At 47.6% G+C, this 16,326-nt stretch overlaps 1 protein-coding gene across 1 annotated transcript in view; it reads left to right on the forward strand.

Annotated features, from left to right (window-relative positions):
* Window positions 1–16,326, forward strand: part of LOC126273063 (atherin-like) — a 500,756-nt gene that overhangs the window by 433,104 nt on the left and 51,326 nt on the right. The window contains exon 6 of the mRNA XM_049976469.1: window positions 1,694–1,823. Coding sequence (XP_049832426.1) covers window positions 1,694–1,823 — 130 coding nt within the window. The remainder of the gene's footprint in view (window positions 1–1,693; window positions 1,824–16,326) is intronic.

Raw genomic sequence — 16,326 nt, forward strand, 5'->3', positions numbered from 1 at the left:
AATCTCTGTCTTACCATTATATAATCTATCTGATACCTTTTAGTATCTCCAGGATTCTTCCATGTATACAACCTTCTTTTATGATTCTTGAACCAAGTGTTAACTATGATTAAGTTATGCTCTGTGCAAAATTCTACAAGACGGCTTCCTCTTTCATTTCGTAGCCCCAATCCATATTCACCTGCTGTCTCTATAGCCGTCCATAATTGCGAAAGTGTTGCCTGTGCAGGATTTTATGCAAGAACTGGCTTCTCGATTACGTCCCGCAAATGTTCGATGGGAGCCATGTCGGGTGATTTGGGTGGCCAAACCATTCACTCGAACTGTCCAAAATGTTCTTCAAACCAGTTGCGAATAGTTGCGGCCCGGTGACATGCATTGTCGTCCATTAAACTTACATCGTTGTTTCGGAACGTGACGTCCTTGAATGGCTGCAAATGGTTTCAAAGTAGCCGAACATCCAGCCCACGGCATTATGGAACCTCCACCAGCTTGCACAGTGTCTTGTTGACAACTTGGCTCCATGGTTTCGCGGGTTCTGCGTCACTCTCGAACCCTACCATCAGCTCTTACCACCTGATATCGGGACTCATCTGAACAGGCCACGGTTTTCCAGTCGGCTAGGGACCAACTGATATGGTTACGAGCTTAGAAGAGGCACTGCAGGCGATGTCGTGCTGTTAGGAAAGACACTCGCGTCGGTCGTCTGCTATCATAGCCCATTACCACCAGATTTCGACGCGCTGTCGTAGCGGATTTTCGCGCTCAACATATCGTCACAGGTTCCTCCTCTGTACGTGACTCCAAGAAGACGACAATGTCATTATTATTCTTGTACTACTATTTATACAATGGCTGATTGCCATGAAATCTTTGACTTTTTCTTTATTAATTCTTTTCTGTGATGGTTTCAGACACAGATATTATTTCACAAATCCACTACTGAATTCTTTACAAATACAAAATATAACCTAATTGTCTCTATTCTATTATTATTCAGGGTCCACATACGTAATCAGTGCATATATATATATATATATATATATATATATATATATATATATATATATATATATAAAATTCAGGGAATGTTATAGGATACGTTCGTCGAACGCCTCACATTGATTTCCGTGGTTATTTCACGCAGTGTCGATTGTCTTTTACCGTTGACAACTCTAAGCAAACGCCGCTGCTCTCAGTCGTTAAATGAAGGCCGTCGGCCGCTGCGTTGTTTGTCTGTGATGAAAGATAATACCTGAAATTTGGTATTCCCAGAGCACTTTTGACACTGTGGATCTGGTAATATTGAATTCCCTGACGATTTTCGAAATAGAACGTCCAATGGGTCTAGCTCCAACTACAACTCCGCATTCCAAGTCCGTTACTTCCCGTGGTGCGGCCATAATCACGTCGGGACCTTTTCACATGAACCACCTGGATACAAATGAAAGCCCCTCCAGTACACTGCCTTTTATACCATCTGAATACGCGCGTATCGCTATCCCACGACTTTTGTCACTTCAGTGTATTACCATATGAATAATCTTCATAAAAATTGTCATGCAAATATGATAGCTCTGTGACTTTCTTTTGGCACCAAATTCGAGAGTGACATGATATAAGAAACTGCATCAGAACTCAGTATTGCTAGGGACTTACTGCTGTTATGACTGGCGGTGTTGATGTGCCGCAGCTGGACACGGGGCCCAAGATCGACCCGTCGCTGGTGGAGCACACGTCACTGATGCGCGCAGCCATCCCCATCCTGCCCGTGCCACTCGCCTGGTTCTGCCTCGTCTGCAACGTCATCATACCTGGTCTGGGTACGTCTTACACATTTTGATAATATTATGTTCTAGGATTTTAACTACACCATGAACGATGTTGTGCTGAATGGGGAATAAGTTCTGCGGGAAAAAATAATAGCTACTTTAAATTTATACAGTGGCGCTTAGGAGCGCTATAGATTAGAGGCCACGTGACTCTCCACCACAGACATAAGTCGTGACGGAGAAGTAGCGCGCGTTTGTGTGTGTGTGTGTGTGTGTGTGTGTGTGGGTGTGTGTGGGTGGGTGGGTGTGTGTGTGAGTGTCATTGCAAGTGTTACTGTGTTGTGTAGTATCAGCGCAGTTGCTCGGTGAACAGACGTGTCAAAATGGCAAAAATGAGCTATCGTCTTCGGACGCGCCCATGGCAACACAGTGAATGACGCTGTACGATTTGTTGGTCTCTCTTACGTGTCTAGTAGAAATGGTATCGTACTCACATTATGTAACACGATGTAAGAACAGTAGCTTTAGAAAAGATGCTACCGGACATAGAGGGGAGATGTCTCGCCCTGTCTGTGTTGCTACACTATGTGATCAAAAGGACACCCCCAGAAACATACGTTTTTCGTATTAGGTGCATTGTGCTGCCACCTACTGCCAGGTACTCCATACCAGCGACCTCAGTAGTCATTAAACATCGTGAGAGAGCAGAATGGGGCACTCCGCGGAACTCACGGACTTCGAACGTGGCAAGGTGATTGGGTGTCACGTCTGTCATAAGTTTATAAGAGAGATTTCCACACTCCTAAACATCCCTAGGTTCACTGTTTCCTATGTGTTAGTGAGGTGGAAACGTGAAGGGACACGTACAGCACAAAAGCCTACAGGCCGACCTCGTCTGTTGACTGACAGAGACCGCCGACAGTTGAAGAGGGTCGTAATGTGTAATAGGCAGACATCTGTCCAGATCATCACACAGGAATTCCAAGCTGCATCAGGATCCAACGCAAGTGCTATGACAATTAGGTGAGTGGTGAGAAAACTTGGATTTCATGGTCGAGCGACTGGTTATGAGCCATACATCACGCCAGTAAATGCCAAACGACGCCTCGATTGGTGTATGGAGCGTGCACATCGGACGATTGAACAGTGGAAAAACGTTGTTGTGTGGAGTGACGAATCACGGTTCATAATGTGGCGTTCCGATGGCAGGGCCCGGGTATGGCGAATGCCCGATGAACGTCGCGTGCCAGCGTGTGAATGCCAACTGTAAAATTCGGAGGCGGTGGTGTTATGGTGTGCTCGTGTTTTTCATGGAAGGCGCTTGCACCCCTTGATGTTTTGCGTGGCACTATCACAGCACAGGCCTACATTGATGTTTTAAGCTCCTTCTTGCTTCCCTCTATTGAAGAGTAATTCGGGGGTGGCGAGTGCATCTTTCAACACGATCGAGTACCGATTCATAATGCACGGGCTGGGCGGAGTGGTTACGCGACAGTAACATACCTGTAATGCACTGGCTTCCACAGATTCCTGACTTGAATCCTATACAACATCTCTGGGATGCTTCGGAACGCCGACTTCGCTCCAGGCTTCACCGACCGACATCGATACCTCTCCTCAGTGCAGCACACCTTGAAGAATGGGCTGCCTTTCCCCAAGAAACCTTCCATCACTTGACTGAACGTATGCCTGCGAGAGTGGAAGCTGTCATCAAGGCTAAGGGCGGGCCAACACCATATTGAATTCCTGAGTTACCGATGGAGGGCGAACTTGTAAGTCATTTTCAGCCTGGTGACCGGATACTTTTTATCACACAGTGTATCTTTGCTGTCATAACGTATCAGTATTGTAGTCCTTATTTATAGCTGGTTTCCGGAACTTCCGGAGCCGAACGCGCCTTTTCTATGAGGAAGGACTGTCTTGGTGCTGAATGACAATATTGCAATACTGCCGCATCGCCAGTGCTCACTCGCCGTGTTGGCATGGACAAAAGAGTCGGTGTTGAGCGGCCACACGGGCGTGCTGCCACGCCACGTGTAAGTAATTTGCAGAATTTGATATAAATAAGAACAAATAGTTAAGTGTTACGTCGGTTTGCAGAAGACAAGTATTTTATTTACACAGCAGAAAGATGCGAGGGTGTAATTATTAAGAGATTTGTGGTTGAAACAGTATCGTGTTTGAGAATCAGTGGGTGTCGTGGAGAAACCTACAGTACTGAAAGTAGAACTTGAATGGAAAGGGCTTTTGTGATCAGCGATGGTCTGTTTAATTAATGTCGAAACACAAAGTAGGCAATGATTGCTTCAGTGTGAATGTGAAACAAATAAAACTGTTAAACGAGACTGGACGAACGTAGGCATTGTTAGGGGAATGTACTGCATGTAAAAGGAGAAATAAACCGAAGTTCTTTGACTCGTGCCATTAACATTTCAAACATACATTAGTTACATAGCTCTAATACATGAAAGGTATAGCCGACACGTATTCCTATTAGGCACATGGTCAGGTTACTTTCGTTACAGAGCATGATCTCTGTGTAAAGCTCCCATAATTGAATCCAATAGTCCGGAGAAAGCAGATCTCAAGACTACCTAATAAAGACCTACACATACGAAACAGAATGGATTTCACAGATAAAGAAGCGCCACCCAGTACTGATTAGTAAACGTCACGACGCTAAAAGCAACGAAAGACTATCTCTGCCTTACAAAGTGTATCGCAGGATTCACAGAGGACTAGAATGTGGAAACGGACCTTCACTTGTGACCTCTTACTAGGGTGGCTGAAAAGTAATGCTTCCTGAATTTTCTTATGTAAAAGCTCTTAAAACGTTTTACATTTCTCCCAACGAGAGATTTTGATACCGTCACTGTAGAATGTTCACTTTTGTTGATCGAGTCACAACTTCGCCTCTGCTTGCACGACTTCATCACTATCAAAGTGAAGTCCTCGAAGGTGTTCCGTAAGATTTGGAAACAGGTGAAAATAGGATGGGCTTAAGTCGGGACAATATGGAGGATGATCGACAAGAGTGAAACCAAGGCGATGAATTGTTCCAGATGTCGCAGCGCCAGTTTCTAGCCTGGCATTCTCATGCCGAAGGAGTGGGAACTCCATGTGTGAAAGAACTCTTCGAATTCTAAACTCGATTACAGCATGTTCTTTCTCACGCATCGACATAGTTAGGCTACACATCGCCAAGTTACACGCAACAATTCGGAGCCGCCTAGCACCAGAGGGCGGCAAATATGTAGACGGAGAAGCATATGTGGGATAAAATTTAAGGCAAAATGATATCAGTGTTAAGATTCGCTGATAATACGTATAGTCATTCTCTGTGAAAATTAAGAAGAATTACAGTATTGTGGAATGGAATTTATAGTCTTCTGAACATAGAATATGGACTGAGAGCAAATCAAAGCAAGACAGATTTATTGAGGAAGTGCAAAAATCAGAATAGTGACAATCTTATCATGAAAATGAGGACCATGTGGTAGATGAAGTGAAGGAATTCTAAAACCTTGGAAGCAAAATAATGCATAATGGACGAAGCAAGAAGGGCGTATGAACCGGGAAACCACAGGCAGAGAGAACATTCTGCACCAATTTAAGTCGACCAGTACCAAACATAGACTTTAAATTTGAGAAAGAAATTTCTGTGAATGTTCTTCTGGACTACAGCGACGAGTGCTAGTAAGTTGTTAATTGAGGAAAAAAGAGAACGAGAAAAGAGGCGTTTGAGATGTAGTACTGTAGAAGTGTGATACAAATTAAACGCTCTGATATGAAATGAGGGGAGGGGGATCAGGGAAGAACTTTCAAGATACTAAACAGAGGTGCAGGTTGCAGAAATGGATACAGGAGTACACTACTGGCCATTAAAATTGCTACACCACGAAGATGACGTGCTACAGACGCGAAATTTAACCGACAGGAAGAAGATGCTGTGATATGCAAATGATTAGCTTTTCAGAGCATTCACACAAGGTTGGCGCCGGTGGCGACACCTACAACGAGCTGACATGAGGAAAGTTTCCATCCGATTTCTCATACACAAACAGCAGTTGACCTTCGTTGCCTGGTGAAACGTTGTTGCGATTCCTCGTGTAAGGAGGAGAAATGCGTACCATCACGTTTCCGACTTTGATAAAGGCCGGATTGTAGCCTATCGCGATTGCGGTTTATCGTATCGCGATATTGCTCCTCACGTTGGTCGAAATCCAATGACTGTTAGCAGAATATGGAATCGGTGGGTTCAGGAGCGTAATACGGAACACCTTGCCGGATCCCAACGGCCTCGTATCACTAGCTGTCGAGATGACAGGCATCTTATCCGCATGACTATAACGGATCGTGCAGCCACGTCTCGATCCCTGAGTCAACAGATGGGCACGTTCGCAAGACAACAACCATCTTCACGAACAGTTCGACGACGTTTGCAGCAGCATGGACTATCAGCTCGGAGACCATGGCTGCGGTTACCCTTGACGCTGCATCACAGACAGGAGCGCCTGCGATGGTGTACTCAATGACGAACCTGGGTGCACGAATGGCAAAACGTCATTTTTCCGGATGAATCCAGGTTCTGTTTACAGCATCATGAGAGTCGCATCCGTGTTTGGCGATATCGCGGTGAACGCACATTGGAAGCGTGTATTCGTCATCGCCATACTGGGGTATCACCAGGCGTGATGGTATGGTGTGCCATTGGCTACACGTCTTGGTCACCTCTTGTTCACATTGACGGCACTTTGCACAGTGGACGTTACATTACAGATGTGTTACGACCCGTGGTTCTACCCTTCATTCGATACCTGCGAAACCCTATAATGCACGACCGCATGTTGCAGGTCCTGTACGGGACTTTATGGATACAGAATGTGTTCGACTGCTGCCCTGGCCAGCACATTCTCCGTATCTCCCACCAATTGAAAACATCTGGTCAATGGTGGCCGAGCAAATGGCTCATCACAATACCTCAGTCACTACTCTTGACGAACTGTGGTATCGCGTTGAAGCTGCATGGGCATCTGTACCTGTACATGCCATCCAAGGTCTGTTTGACTCAATGCCCAGGCGCATCAGGGCCGTTATTACGGCCAGAGGTGGTTGTTCTGGGTACTGATTTCACAGGATCTATGCACCCAAACTGCATGAAAATGTAATCACATGTCAGTTCTAGTATAATATATTTGCCCAATGGATACCCGCTTATCATCTGCATTTCTTCTTGGTGTAGCAATTTTAATGGTCAGTAGTGTAATAAAAGATATCGCCTTAGTTATTTCACAACCTAACAGAGGAAAGTTTCACCTTCATGCAGCCGGCCGCTGTGGCCGAGCGGTTCTAGGCGCTTCAGTCTGGAACCGCACTGCTGCCTCGGTCGCTGGTTCGAATCTTGCCTCGGCATGGATGTGTGTGATGTCCTTAGATTAGTTAGGTTTAACTAGTTCTAAGGCTAGGGGGCTGATGACCACATATGTCAAGTTCCATAGTGCTTAAAGCCATTTGAACTATTTGAACCTTCATGCAGTGTCCATAAAGAATTAATTCACTTTGAATTTTTGAATGAGATACGCATGAAGAGACATGAGTGCAGGCTACGCGTCGCGTTTATAAAACATGTTTTACGCCAACTGCCAAACGTTGATTCACCGACAAAAATGAAGACTGGACACTACAGGAGGACAATGTTCCGAAGCGCCGCAGAGGCTGGAAAAAGGAGAAGGGTGCGGGTATTGGAGTGGCCCTCACATTCGGCTGACGCTAATCCTATAGAAAATGTATGGATTTACATAAAAAAGAAGTGCGAAGGAAAAAGATCTTCGCATTGAAACAACTCTCAACGCAAATTCGACGCATCTGGAGGACTCTTCCACGTGAATACGCGGGAAACTTGGTTTCTAGCATACCTTGGAGATGCCAAGCAATTACAGACGCTGCGGGTGACTGGACATATTATTATTTGCAATTGTATTTTCCTTTCGTTTATACACTGAAGAGCCAAAGAAGCTGGTCTAGCATGCATATTGAAATAAAGAGATATATAAACAGGCAGAATGCGGCGCGGCGGTAGGCAACTCCTACGAGTATATAAGACAGCAAGTGTCTGCCGCGGTTCTTAGATCGGTTACTGCTGCTACAACGGCAGGTTATCAAGAGCTGTGTGTGTTTGAACGTGGTGTTACAGTCGGTGAGGCTAAGTAAGGTCCTGCAAGAACGAGACCAACGACGACTGAAGAGACTCGCTCAACGTGACATAAGTGCAACCCTTCTGCAAATTACTGCAGATTTCAATGCAGGGCCATCTACAAGAGTCAGCGTGCGAACCATTCAACAAAACATCATCGATATGAGCTTTCGGAGCCGAAGGCCCACTTTTGTAACCTTGATGACTGCACGGCGCAAAGCCTTACGCCTCGCCTGGGCCAGTCAGCACAGACATTGGACTGTTGATGATTGAAAACACGTTGCGTGGTAGGACGAATCTCGTTTCAAATTGTATCGAGTGGGTGGACAAGCACGGGTATGGAGACAGCCTCATGAACCCATGGACCTTGCAAGTCAGCAGGGGACTGGAGTGATATGAGACCCCTGATAAGTCTAGATACGACTCTGACAGGTGACACGTACGTAAACATACTGTCTGATCTCCTGCATCCATTCATGTCCATTGTACATTCAGACATTCCAGCAGGACAATGCGACACCCCATACTTCCAAAATTGCTACAGAGTGGCTCAGGAACACTACTGACTTCAAACACTTCCTCTGGCCACCAAACTCCCCAGTCACGAACATTGAGCATATGTGGGATGCCTTGCAACGGGCTATTCAGAAGAGATCAACACCCCGTGTTTCTCTTAGGATTTATGGACGGCCTTGCAGGATCCATGGTGTCAGTTCCCTCCAGGGCTCTTTCAGACATTAGTCGAGTCCATGCCACGTCGTGGTGCGGCACTTCTACGTAGTCGTGAGGGCCCTACACAATATTAGGCAGGTGTACCAGTTTCTCTGGGTCTTCAGCGTATATGATTTATGTATATGTTTTAGTTTATTGTCAAATACATTTTTCTGCTGATGAACCCGACAACGATCTTACTTAACATACTGTACATTGCATACCTCTACAGCAATGACATGCATGCAATTTAATACGATAGGATCTGAAATCTGTCCTATAACATATTATAAAGACTGTCATGTATGTTAATGCTGACAAATGTCGGACAGAGACAATTCTTGATAATGTCTGACGTAAGTGTCATATAGTGTAAACAAGGGACTGAGAGGTCCAAGAGTCTCTATTACCTGTCTTTTGTTATTTCTATGATCAGCATTCATATATATAAATTATGATTTTTGACAACATATTTAATGAAGAAAGAGCGTTACGGAACGAGATGCCTATACAAAATTTCAACAGTGTTTTAACCGGATAATTTTGGTTTGGAATCTGTCCTGCCTGTAAAATTGTCTAATTTGACGTGATATGTTGAATTATTTTCCAGTTTTATCCTTTATGTTTATTCTACCTTTCTATGCAAACTACAGAAAATAATTGTAATTTGCATATATTAATACATGTCACGGGTAGATATAAACATAACCTTAGAAATAAAAAGAGATAGGTAATAGATATTCTTTGACCAGTCATTTCCATGTTTACATGACAGTTATGCCAAACGTTATCAAGAATTGTAGCTTGCTAAGATTTGTCAATAGTAATGTTGTGATTAACCGGAGAGCCAACACCGTGTTCCTAGAGGAGGACGAAATGCACGCGTTTTAGCTCACGCAGGCTGGCGTGAGGTCTGGAACAGGACAAGGAAATTAGACTTAAGAAAAACGGATGTAGCTGGTGGAATACTTAACTTTAATCCATTAATGATTAACGTCGCTCTTGACGGTACATGATTGACAATATCAATAGTAACTGATAATGGCGCCTTGCTAGGTCGTAGCAAATAACGTAGCTGAAGGCTACGCTAACTATCGTCTCGGCAAATGAGAGCGTAGAAGTCAGTGAACAATTGCTAGCAAAGTCGGCTGTACAACTGGGGCGAGTGCTAGGAAGTCTCTCTAGACCTGCCGTGTGGCGGCGCTCGGTCTGCAATCACTGATAGTGGCGACACGCGGGTCCGACGTATAGTACCGGACCGCGGCCGATTTAAAGGCTACCACCCAGCAAGTGTGGTGTCTGGCGGTGACACCACATTCCTCCCCCGCAAATCGGCGTACGGTTGTGGCATAAGGCTTCCGCCCGCCTTGGGGAGGACCCTATGTTGACGTATGCGACGAGGTGGGGAGCCTAACAATAGGAGAGGCTGTGCCACCCGCACCCTGCCATTCGCACCGCGGGGAGCTAGGAAACGCCTGAAAACCTGCTCCAGGGTGAACGCCAACATGCGGTGTATGCACCCGTAGAGAGACAGGAGGGGCCGACAGTTCGACCTCCATCGCGCCGGGGCACCCGACGGGCGAAGACGATATGTGGTCCGGAGCGGTCAAGAGTTCCATGTCGGCGGACAACTGGTCACGGGAAGCGATCGGCGGCGCGTGACCCAGGGAGTTGCCGGCGGTTGCAAGTGACGCGTCCACTGCGGGCGTCGCCGGCGGGAGAACAGGCGGCGGCGACGGCGGCGGCGGCGTCGCCGCCGCGTCGCCATGGGGCACAATGTAAGGCAACGTCGGTAACACCTGGGGCTGAGGCGAGCCAGTAGATGGGTTCCCGGGGCGCTGACCGGACGGCATCGTCGCTGAAAGCAGACAGCGAGCGGCAGATCCCGTGCGACGACAGAGGCGCAGCTGATTGAGATGCCGACGCACCTCACCAGAGGCCCCCAAAACCAGATACATAGCGCTGCCGAGGCAGCGAAGAATGCGCCCATCGAGCTACCGCCGTGAACCTCGATAGTGGCGATAGTAGACAAAGTCGCCTGGAGCAAAAGCAGGTGTCTGCCGCTGCACAGGAACCTGATGTGACGGATGTAGCAAAGACATCAAGGTTCGATGATGACGACCGTGGAGCAACTCAGCCGGCGAGCGACCCTCTCGGGTCTAAGAGCGATATGAGGACAAAAAGAGCAATAACGCGTCCTCCCGAGAATGCGACTCTTTCAACTTCAACATCTGTGACTTGAAAGTCCGGACCAATCGTTCAGCGGCACCGTTTGACTGTGGCGAAAACGGCGCGGACGTCAGATGTTGAATACCATTGGCCTTGCAGAATGACAAATTCTGCGGACATGAATTGTGGGCCATTGTCGGAAACAATAGTCTGTGGAAGACCTTCAATCCAAAAGATAGCGGATAACGCTTGGATGGTGGCAGATGACGTCGTGGAAGACATCCGGACAACAAAAGGAAAATTACTGAATGGATCTATCACAGCCAACCATCGAGCATTGCAGAATGGACCAGCAAAATCGATGTGTAAGCGTTGCCAACGGGAAGTGGCTTTTGGCCATGCAAACAATTTCCGCGGTGGTGTTGATTGTTGTTCGGCACACACCATGCAAGAAGAGCACATATTCGTAATCGCGGCATCAATTCCGAACCAAGTACAGTGCTGACGAGCAAGTTGTTTCGTTCTCACTATACCCCAATGTCCTTGGTGGAGAAGCTGTAAGACAGAGGGCTGTAACGAACGTGGTACCACGACCCGGGACTGATCATTATCAGAACGCAACAGCAAAACACCACGTCGTACAAAAAGTCTCTCCTTGTGAACAAAAAAAACATCGAACCAACGGGTCCCCGATCCGTGACTTTGACAAGGGCCATTGCGTAGCAACAAAACGCAGAACGGGTGCCAGGAGAGGGTCGGCAGCTGTGGCTGTAGCTACACGACGAAAATCAATCGGAAACGATTCGACCACATCATCGGTTTCCGCATCAACGAACATTCAAGCAAGTTCGGAGGAATCGAATGCCCCATCCTCAGCAACAGGCAAGCGGGACAACGAATCGGCGTTTCCGTGCTTAGCAGTGGACCGATACAAGATATCGTAGCGGTACTGCGAGAGGAAAATAGACCAGCGAATTAATTTCTGCGCTGTACGTGGAGGTACAGGCTTAGTCGGATGAAAAAGCGATGTCAAAGGTTTGTGGTCTGTGATTAGGGTAAAGTGACGACCATACAAGAAATCATGGAACTTTGTAACACCAAATACGAGAGCCAATGCTTTCTCGATCTGTGAATAATTTCTTTGAGCAGACGAGAGCAATTTGGACGCAAAGGCAATAGGACGATCGTGCGATCCATCTTTGTACGCAAGCACAGCACCGATCCCGAAATCCGATGCATCCAGCATCAACAAAAGGGGCTTCTGGGGATCCAATGGCGTAAGGCAAGTATTGGAAAGCAACGCCGATTTCAACTGGCGAAAGGCGCGTTCGCATTCCGTCGTCCAGACGAACGGAACACCTTTACGGCGTAAGCGATGAAGCGTAGCTGAAATGGAAGAGGCATGCGGTGGTAATAGTTAATTTTTCCCAGCACACTCTATAGCTGCTTCAAATTCTGCGGCGAAGGCAAGTCTTGTATGGCACGGAGGTGTGTGGGACTGGGATGTATGCCTTGGGCATTGAGTACATGTCCCAAGTAGGGCAAGTCACGAGCAAAAAACCAACATTTGTCCTTCCGCTAGCGAATACCATTTTGTCGCAAGACCTGAAATAATGTTCTGAGATTGGCCAAATGTTCTTCTTCCATCTTCCCTGAGATCACAATATCGTCCAGATAATTTGCTGCAGTAGGGACCGACGCACAAACAGTTTGCAGATATTGCTGAAATAATGCAGGGCCGGATGCACACCCGAATGGCAGTCGTTTGAATCGATACAAACCAAGATGCGTGTTAACCACCAAAACCCACTGGGATTCTTCTTCCACCGGTATTTGCAAGTGCGCATCTGCTAGGTCCAACTTCGAAAAATATTTATTTACCCGGGCACAGTTTGTCAAAAAGATCTTCCGGGCAGGGTAATGGAAAAGTTGCAATCACTAGTTGTGGATTCACTGTTGCCTTGAAGTCCACGCAAAGTCTCAACTTTCCGGAAGGTTTTGGCAAAATTACTAAGGATGATGCCCAGAGAGAAGCCTGCACGCGTTCAATTACACCTTGTGATTCCAAATGGTGTAATGTTTTTGCGACCTCATCACGCAATGCGTGGGAAACATTGCGCGCTCTGAAAAATTTCGGTTGCGCGTTTACTTTCAGTTCCAAATGTGCTTTATAGTTTTTAGCGCAACCGAGGCCCGGTGCAAAAATGTCTGCAAATTCTTCACATAGACGAGAAACACTGTCTGAAGGCACAGTCTGGTTCACTGATAGGACCTGATTTACTATAGACAAGTTAAACAACTGAAATAAATCGAAACCAAACAAGTTCACTGCAGAAGAAGAACGAAGGACGTAAAATGACACAAGTTTTGTTTGTCCTTTGTATGTTGCAAGAAGGCTGCACTGTCCTAACACAGGGATCTTTTGTCCTGAACAGCTAAGTAATTTAACATTTGCGGCACGAAACGGAGGTGTGCCCAGCAGTTTGTAAGTGTCTTGATTGATCAGTGAAACTGCAGCTCCTGTATCGAGCTGGAATGGTATCTTTTTGCCGTTAATGTCCCAGTCTACAAAAAGTTTATTGTACTCCTGACGACAAGAGCGACTGTCTCGTGCAACGTGAACTGACACTGGTACATAATCACTTGCTACTCGACGGAAATTCCGGCGATGTCGACGCACACTATTTTTGGGACGAACACAGTCACTGTTAGAGAGAGTGGCACTGCGCGGAGTGGAATGAACTACATGAATTTCCATGGGCGAAGTTTCGCGAGCCTCAGTATCCTTGGTTCGATTCCGATTCCGGCGCGAAGCAAAGGGCCTGGAACAGGTTCGAGCTTCCGATCTGAGCTTTTTCTGGCAAACACTCTGAACATGTCCTTTTTTATTACAATAAAAGCAAATAGCTTGGCGTGACGGGCAATTCTCACGCGAATGTTTAGTAGCACACCGCGGGCATAAGTTGATCACTGCATTTGCATTCAGGCGCGGCACACGTGGCTGAGTGTCTGGCGGCAGCGGCGCGGCCGGGCCGAGCGCTGTTTACTGCTCCGTGCAGCTCGCCCGGCGGGCCGGTTAACCTGACACACTGCTGGCGAAGTTTGAAATGAGTCCTGAGCAAAGTCAAGTGTGTCCTGCCGATCCAATATGTCCATCACTTGTTGAAGGGAGGGATTGACTAGTTTCAAAATCTGTTCCCTTATACGGACATCAGAAACGTTCTGTGCAATTGCATCACGTACCATAGTATCTGAATAAGGGAGTCCACATTGACACTCAAAAGCACAATCCTTAGTAAGGCCTTGCAAGGTTGCAACCCATTCCCGATTAGTCTGACGTGCTGTACGTTTTGTACGAAAGAAGGTATACCTTTTCGCAACTACATTGACTGATTCTTTGAAATATGCATCTAATGCAGACAAAATTTCTTCGTAGGGCAGGGTTGCTACGTCGCGCCGGGGAAATAAGTTGACTATCACACGGTACGTTTGTACCCAGACAGAGGAAAGGAGAAAAGGCTGCCGCTCGTTACCTTGAATTCTGTAGGCGGCGAGATGGAATCCAAATTGGCGTGATCACTCCGTCCAGCTTTCCAGTGCAACATCAAAAGGTCGAAAAGTGGGTGCAACAGAGTGTTGTGGCTGCGTTAGCGGTGAAGCGGCTGCTGCCGCATCATTTTGCATCGTACGTTGACCCTGGACGAGCTGTCCAAGGGCATCCAGTAAGGCCTGCGTCTGCTGATTCTGTAAGCGATAAAATTCTGACAGTACATTTGGAGATTGTGGCGAAGCCATTACACAAGTAAATCAGGACAATTTAGATAAGAACACTTTTACTCTCGTCGCCAATGTTGTGATTGGCCGGAGAGTCAACACCGTGTTCCTAGAGGAGGACGAAATGCACGCGTTGTAGCTCACGCAGGCTAGCGTGAGGTCTGGGACAGGACAAGGAAATTAGACATAAGAAAAACGGACGTAGCTGGTGGAATACTTAATTTTAATCCATTAATGATTAACGTCGCTCTTGACGGTACATGATTGACAATATCAATAGTAACTGATAATGGCGCCTTGCTAGATCGTAGCAAATAACGTAGCTGAAGGTTATGCTAACTATCGTCTCAGCAAATGACAGCGTAGAAGTCAGTGAACCATCGCTAGCAAAGTCGGCTGTACAACTGGGGCGAGTGCTAGGAAGTCTCTCTAGACCTGCCGTGTGGCGGCGCTCGATCTGCAATCACTGATAGTGGCGACACGCGGGTCCGACATGTACTACCGGACCGCGGCCGATTTAAAGGCTACCACTTAGCAAGTGTGGTGTCTGGCGGTGACACCACAAGTAACATACACTCCTGGAAATGGAAAAAAGAACACATTGACACCGGTGTGTCAGACTCCGGACACTGCGAGAGGGCTGTACAAGCAATGATCACACGCACGGCACAGCGGACACACCAGGAACCGCGGTGTTGGCCGTCGAATGGCGCTAGCTGCGCAGCATTTGTGCACCGCCGCCGTCAGTGTCAGCCAGTTTGCCGTGGCATACGGAGCTCCATCGCAGTCTTTAACACTGGTAGCATGCCGCGACAGCGTGGACGTGAACCGTATGTGCAGTTGACGGACTTTGAGCGAGGGCGTATAGTGGGCATGCGGGAGGCCGGGTGGACGTACCGCCGAATTGCTCAACACGTGGGGCGTGAGGTCTCCACAGTACATCGATGTTGTCGCCAGTGGTCGGCGGAAGGTGCACGTGCCCGTCGACCTGGGACCGGACCGCAGCGACGCACGGATGCACCCCAAGACCGTAGGATCCTACGCAGTGCCGTAGGGGACCGCACCGCCACTTCCCAGCAAATTAGGGACACTGTTGCTCCTAGGGTATCGGCGAGGACCATTCGCAACCGTCTCCATGAAGCTGGGCTACGGTCCCGCACGCCGTTAGGCCGTCTTCCGGTCACGCCCCAACATCGTGCAGCCCGCCTCCAGTGGTGTCGCGAGAGGCGTGAATGGAGGGACGAATGGAGACGTGTCGTCTTCAGCGATGAGAGTCGCTTCTGCCTTGGTGCCAATGATGGTCGTATGCGTGTTTGGCGCCGTGCAGGTGAGCGCCACATTCAGGAGTGCATACGACCGAGGCACACAGGGCCAACACCCGGCTTCATGGTGTGGGGAGCGATCTCCTACACTAGCCGTACACCTCTGGTGATCGTTGAGGGGACACTGAATAGTGCACGGTACATGCAAACCGTCATCGAACCCATCTTTCTACCATTCCTAGACCGGCAAGAGAACTTGCTGTTCCAACAGGACAATGCCCGTCCGCATGTATCCCGTGCCACCCAACGTGCTCTAGAAGGTGTAAGTCAACTACCCTGGCCAGCAAGATCTCCGGATCTGTCCCCCATTGAGCACGTTTGGGACTGGATGAAGCGTCGTCTCAAGCGGTCTGCACGTCCAGCACGAACGCTAGTCCAACTGAGG

The sequence above is a fragment of the Schistocerca gregaria genome, chromosome 5 (genome assembly GCF_023897955.1).
Source record: "Schistocerca gregaria isolate iqSchGreg1 chromosome 5, iqSchGreg1.2, whole genome shotgun sequence".
NCBI lineage: Eukaryota > Metazoa > Arthropoda > Insecta > Orthoptera > Acrididae > Schistocerca > Schistocerca gregaria.